This window comes from Pan troglodytes, chromosome 13, assembly GCF_028858775.2.
Source record: "Pan troglodytes isolate AG18354 chromosome 13, NHGRI_mPanTro3-v2.0_pri, whole genome shotgun sequence".
Taxonomy (NCBI): Eukaryota; Metazoa; Chordata; class Mammalia; order Primates; family Hominidae; genus Pan; species Pan troglodytes.
In genome coordinates, this window is record NC_072411.2 from 110385332 (window position 1) to 110392449 (window position 7118).

The following is a 7118-nucleotide window of genomic DNA, read 5'->3' on the forward strand; positions in this document are numbered from 1 at the left end:
TCAAAGATCAGTTGATAAATCTCCACCCAGGGGTATGTAAAATAAAAAAATCAGTTGAACATAGACATATAGGTTTACTTCTAAATTCGCAATTCTATTCTGTCTATATGTCTATCCTTATGCTAGCACCTCACTATTGTGATTACCATTGTTTTGTGGTAAATTTTGAAATTCGGAAGTGTGAATGTTCCTGCTTTTTGTTCTTTCTCAAGGCTGTTTTGGCTATTCTGGGTCCCTTGCAACTCCTTATGGATTTTAAAATCAGCTTATCAATTTTTACAAAAAAGTCAACTGGGACAGAGCATTATTTTTGCTTATATAAATTTGGGGAAAAAACTAACATTCCGGAATTGCAGCTCAATATTTTTTATTTGAGATATAATTTACATACCATACAAATCACCAATTAAAAGTGTACAATTTAGTGGCTATTTGTGTATTTACAGAGTTGTTCAACCAATGCCAGAATCAATTTCAGAACATTATCATCACCCCCCAAAAAAAATCCTTTACCCGTTAGCAGTCATTCCCTATTTCTCCCCAGTTACCGCTCCCTTTTTCCACCCTAGCGCTAGGCAACCACTAATCTTCATTGTCTATTTGCTTATTTTGGAAATTTCATAAAAATGGAATTATAAAACATGCAATCTCCAATGGGTTTTTTTCAGATAGCATGTTTCAAAAGTTCACCATATTGTAACATGAGTTGATACTTAATCCCTTTTTTTTTTTTTTGAAACAGAGTCTCACACTGTTTCCTAGGCTGGAGTGCAGTGGCACGATCTTGGCTCACTGCCACCTCCACCTCCCAGGTTCAAGCAACTCTCCTGCCTCAGCTTCCCGAGTAGCTGGGATTACAGGCGCCCGCCACTACGCCCAGCTAATTTTTTGTATTTTTAGTAGAGACGGGGTTTCACCATGTTGGCCATGGCTGGTCTTGAACTCCTGACCTCATGATTCCCCCTCCTCAGCCTCTCAAAGTGTTGGGATTACAGGCGTGAGCCACCGCACCGACAGATACTTAATTCTCCCTTTTTTTTTTTTTTTTTTTTTTGAGATGGAGTCTTGCTCTGTCGCCCAGGCTGGAGTGCAGTGGTGCAATCTTGGCTCACTGCAAGCTCCGCCTCCCGGGTTCAAGCAACTCTCCTGCCTCAGCCTCCTGAGTAGCTGGGACTACAGGCGCCCACCACCACGCTCGGCTAATTTTTTTGTATTTTTAGTAGAGACAGGGTTTCACCGTCTTACCCAGGATGGTCTCGATCTTCTGACCTCGCGATCCGCCTGCCTTGGTCTCCCAAAGTGCTGGGATTACAGGCACAAGCCACTGCGCCCAGCTATGTTTAACCTTCTGAGGAACTGCCAGACTATTTTCCAAAGCAGCACATCATTTTACTTTGTTTTTTGTTACATTTTTTCCCACCAACAATGTATGGGACTTTCAATTTTCTCACATCCTCACCAACACATTATTAGCTTTCTTTTTGATTATGGCCATCCTAGTAAATGTGAAGTAGTATCTCATCTTGCTTTTTGTTTCATAAAGAACTCCACTAATGTAAAATTCATATACAAAGAACGTGCAGCTCTATTATAGTGGAAAAAAATCACAGAGATATGTAGGATAGCAAATATTAATCACTCACTCTGCATATAGTTGAGTCCTTTATTTTTATTTTTATTTTTATTATTTTTTTAAAGAGACACGGTCTCACGTTGTCGCCCAGGCTGGTAGTGTTGATCTCCTGGGCTAAAGCAATCCATCCACCGTGGCCTCCCAAAATGCTGGGATTATAGGCGTGAGCCACTGTGCCCAGCCAGAGTCTTCAGTAGTTTAGTCTTGATAAAAATTCATATTGGAGTCCAACACGAAGGTGACCACATTGTGATACTGAATTTTAGAAGACACGGTGGATATATTAAATTCTTACATTTGTATAATAATTTAAAGGTAACAAAATTTGCTCACAATCTTTTCCCATCATTTCATTATGATTATCCTGGGATTTAGTGAAGCAAGAATTTATTATTACTTACAGTTTTCAGTAAGGTAATTTAGGCACAGAGATGGTACAAAGTGACGTGCTCAAAGAGATAAGCTAGGAAGTGGGGTAACCAACCATTTGGGTTCACCTGACACTGGGGGGCTTTCTGGGATAGAAGACTTTAAGTGCTAAAATTGGGAGAGTCCCTGGAAAATTGGGCTGGGTTGGTTACTCTACTAGTAAGTAGCAGAGGTAGGCTGTTTAACTCTTGGTTTAACACTTTTGCTACCAGATTGCCTAGTGAAGCAGGCTTGCCCTTCTCTATGTGGAAGTTCTCTTTAGAGCTCCTCTCTTCAGCTGGGCGCAGTGGCTCACGCCTGTAATCCCAGCACTTTGGGAACCGAGGCGGGCGGATCACCTGAGGTCGGGAGTTTGAGACCAGCCTGACCAACATGGTGAAACCCCGTCTCTACTAAAACTACAAACTTAGCCGGGTGTGGTGGTGCATGCCTGTAATCCCAGTTACTTGGGAGGAAGAGGCAGGAGGATTGATTGAACCTGGGAGGTGGAGGTTGCAGTGAGCCGAGATAGCGCCATTGCACTCTGGCCTGGTGACAGAGCAAGACTCCATAACAAAACAAATTATAAAATAAATAAATAAAGATAAAGAAGAGCCACTTAGTGCAGGGAACACAACTTGTATATTTATTATGTTTCTATGGGGATCACAACAAGGCAGGCACAGCTTAGTACAAATCGGTGACCCGTCTCAAAGAGCCGACTTTGGCATCTGCACCCCCCCAGTCGTGGTACCTTCTGTAGTCCCCAGGCCTCAGCAGATACTGCCGCCCCCGGTAGTTGGGCATTTCATAGAGGACCCAGCAGCCCTCCAGTACGTGGAGGGAATAGATCTCAGGGAGACGGAACAGTTCTGGAACACAGGCGCAGTCATCAGTGAGCTCAGACATAAGGCCTCGGTAGTCATCTCTCTCGTACAGCCTTAACTTGTGCGAGCTGGTCTGTCATGGCAATAAACAAAAGAACAAAAATAAACAGCATGCATCCTTGGGTGTCAACGAAAGTGACACAATCAGTCTGCATCTTCATGAAGCATGGCTTTTATTTTATTTTTGAGATAAAGGTCTTGCTGTGTTGCCCAGGCTGGAGTACAGTGGCAGGATCACTGCTCACTGCAACTTTCACCTCCTGGGCTTAAGTAATCCTCCCACCTCAGCCCCCCAAGTAGCTGGGATCACAGGTGTGCACCACGACACCCGGCTAATTTATTTTTAAAAATTTTTTTGTAGAGAGGGAGTCTCACTATATTGCCCAGGCTGGTCTTGAATCCCTGGGCTCAAGTGATTCTCTCACCTTGGCCTCCCAAAATGTTGGGATTACAGGTGTGAGCTACTGCACCTGGTTAGAAACATGGTTTTTTAAACCAGTTGATAAAGTGTTTCTCCCCTGAACCCACTTTCAATGTTGTTATTCTAACAAATTAGGAAAAATATTAAAACGAATCTGACCTGATCAATGAACTGGAGATGTTGTGGAAGAAACAAACATTAAAATACAGGGAATAAAAGTGTGTTCTTTGTAAGCAATCATCAATACAATTGTAGTCAGTGAGTCTGTAGTGAGGATTTCAACTCTCATTTCCATTTTGACTCCATATAATTGAGTCTTATCAAGCTTGTTTTTGAGTCACTTTTTGCACTTATAATTTACAGTGATTTATATTTACAGAGAGTCCACATGTATTTTCAAGTGACATTTTGCCAAGTCACTTGTGCCATTTGGGTTTCTTGCCCCAGAGAAATGCCTATTTTATTTATACCTCTTTGCGCATCTGCAAATTTTTCTGGCCTAAATTTGTTTTTTTATTTTTTTATTTTTTTTTAGACGAAGTCTCGCTCTGTCACCAGGCTGGAGTGCAGTGGCATGATCTCGGCTCACTGCAACCTCCGACTCCTGGGTTCAAGCAATTCTCCTGTCTTAGCCTCCTGCTTAGCTAGGACTACAGGCATGCACCACCATGCCTGGCTAATGTTTTGTATTTTGGTAGAGACAGGGTTTCACCATGTTGGCCAAGCTGGTCTTGAACTCCTGACCTCAAGTGATCTGCCCAGCTCAGCCTCCCAAAGTGCTAGGATTACGGGCGTGAGCCACTGAGCCTGGCCGTGATTTCAATTCTTGAATCTCCTTGTCACACTACATAATTTGGTGCCAACAGAAAGTGTAAACACATGCTGCACGTGATTTAAAAAGATTAAGCAGCATTTTGGTGAGGACCATGTTCTATGAAATCCTAATCATTTGTGTGTCTCTGATATTTGTAAGAAACTAGTTGATAATGACTCCTGGAAATTATAAATCCACACAAGTTGAAACATATTTTCCTAGGTTCTAGTAAGTCCTAGAATGTAGTGAAAAAAATTTCCAATGCAGTCAGAATACATTATACCTATATTGTTATCTCATAGTCTGTTAACTTTTCATCATTAAAAAATAATTATCATGGCCGGGCGCAGTGGCTCATGCCTAAAATCCTAGCACTTTGGGAGGCCGAGGTGGGTGGATCACCTGAGGTCGGGAGTTCGAGACCAGCCTGACCAACATGGAGAAACTCTGTCTCTACTAAAAATACAAAATTAGCTGGGCATGGTGGCACATGCCTGTAATCCCAGCTACAAGGGAGGCTGAGGCGGGAGAATCGCTTGAACCTGGGAGGCAGGGGTTGTGGTGAGCTGAGATTGTGCCATTGCACTCCAGCCTAGGCAACAAGAGCGAAAGCGAAGTTCTGTCTCAAAAAAAAAATTATCTAGATAAACTAGATAGACTTTTCTTTTTTTTCTTTCTTTCTTTTTTTTTTTTTTTTTTACTACTGAATAAGGTGACTTTTATGTAGAAATTAGGGATCACCTAGATGTTACCAAGTTTAATTTAAAGGCTATGTTGTGATTTCCCATGCCCTAAAATGATGTCCTTAAGTAAGAAAAATAGAGATTATTGTTACTTTTTTTTTAATATATATGTTTGAGGGTCAGGCCTTGCTATTCTTACTGTGAACACTCATCCTGTGTTGGAACAAACTGACTTTTATAAACAGGAATTGATGGCCATGGATCATTGATGCTTTCACATCAGTCAAGTTGAAGCAAGACTCACATGAGGAATTATACGGCAGGATTGGACCGAGTCGCTGAGGCCCATCCAGTGCTGATAGTCGGGGTACTTGCCTCGGCGCAGGAAGTACTGGTGGCCCTGGTAATTGGGACGCTCATAGAGCATCCAGCACCCGCTGTCTACTCGGATGGAGTTGCAGCGGCTGAAGTAGACCCGCAGGTTGGGGCAGTCACTGATGCAATTGTAGCAGCGACCCTGAAAGTCTCGGTCCTCGTAGAAGGTGATCTGAGGTTGAAATAAGGTGACAGTAGACAGTCAGCTGGAAGGAACATCCCCACACACCACAGACCCCCAATAGACATGGCACAGCACCTCCACAGGCTCACCTTCCCCATGGTTGTTGACAGAGGGTGATTAGCATCTAGTATGATAGGGACAAAGGGGCAACTGGTATATATAGCAGGGAAGCTGCTGTGTTGGCAAAAACAACACAAAAGGGACCTGGGGGTGGTGCGTAGGGGGATTTCTGTATTCTCTTTTTTTTTTCATTTGAGATCATGGGGCAGTGGGCTCTGTCTCTTTCTGGCATTTTCGAGTTGTCCTCACTAGCTCCAGTGAAAGGTATTAAAGTCAGCAGAGCCATTATGACCTTGGAGACAAAGGGCACACTTCTCATCCTATGCAGCTCACTAAAAATGCATTACATGCCCAGCATTCTGCAATGTTTGCCTATGGAAACTGCTGAGATGGAGGTTGGTGGTTCCATCTGAGGTCACTTATGAGAACACATGCGTTCCAGAAGGACTTGAAGTGTGAAGAGGCAACAAAAAATCCCAGACAGAAAATCCTCTAATTGAAAGACAATTATATTTCTTAAGTGACTTCATCAGTATGATAGGGTTTTGATAAAAATATTTTGCCTATATTTATGTAGGGAAAACATAAGATTAGAAGTGTGTACTATACCAACATATCAATCATGGTAATCAATGAATGGCAAGATTATAGATCTTAGCTTTATGTTGTTATATTTTGTTTTTTGCTGCTGTTTTCTTAATTTTCTATTATATCTGCCATCTTCAGCCAGACAGAAAAAAAAATTCGATTATAAATATAACAATTTCATGAGATGAAAAAATAATAAAATCAATCTTTAAATGTATGACTTTGAGGTGCTGGTGAAAAGCAGTAAATACTGGAAGCAGGTATATTTTGCCTGGAGATTAAACACTTCTTGAGCTAAAAATAAAAAGATACCCTGAGAGTCTGTGAGAGGCTCAAAGAGCAGAAAAATACACAGGATCCTTTCACTCCCCTCCCCCTGCCACCCTCCTTCTAGCATTGCTTTTATTTTTTAAAATTAGCGTGATGATTTGCCTGTGTTTTTCCTTTCAATAGTATCACTGTTTCATTGAACCCAAGTGACTGCCTAACAGCCTTCTCCATTGCTGCCAACTTAATGATTTAGAAGCACTCCTCAGATGTGCAAGTGTGGAGGAAGACTCCAAACCCCAGACTGTCTTTTGTCATTCCACATGTATGTAGGAAGATGAAATCAAACACCTTTGTGCTTTAGACCCACCGAGGGATTCTAAAAGAGTATTTGACGACAGCTAGCAACACATTCACAATGTCATTTGTGAAAATCCTCAGGCAGCATGTAAGGCAAATGCGCAGGTGGTAAAAGGAGAGACAGCAGTAGCTACCGAGAAAAAAATGTTTCCTCATAACTAGCAGAGATAGGCAAAAGAAAACTAGGTGAAGTCCTATGAAGCTAAACACCTAGCAGTGCATGCAGGGACCGCAAGTTGCTGATTCCCTCCTTTGCCTCCCCCTAATTAGCTGCAGGCCTACTGGTAAATCTTACAACCATAATCAAACCCAGTGTGGAAAACGCTGCATTGGTCTCCCAGCCCCACATGAGAATACACCACCATTTTCAGAAAAAGTCTACAATCTCCATCTGTGTTTTTGTACATGCTGATGAAAACTGTTCTGTAGACAGATGGC

At 42.1% G+C, this 7118-nt stretch overlaps 1 protein-coding gene across 1 annotated transcript; it reads right to left on the reverse strand.

Annotated features, from left to right (window-relative positions):
- Window positions 1-2728: 2728 nt before the first annotated feature.
- CRYGA (crystallin gamma A) lies at window positions 2729-5503 on the reverse strand. Its single transcript, NM_001100602.1, has 3 exons — window positions 5495-5503; window positions 5151-5393; window positions 2729-3001 (listed from the first exon to the last, which is right to left on the reverse strand). The coding sequence occupies exons 1-3, from the start codon at window positions 5501-5503 to the stop codon at window positions 2729-2731; spliced, it is 525 nt and encodes a 174-aa protein (NP_001094072.1).
- Window positions 5504-7118: the final 1615 nt, after the last annotated feature.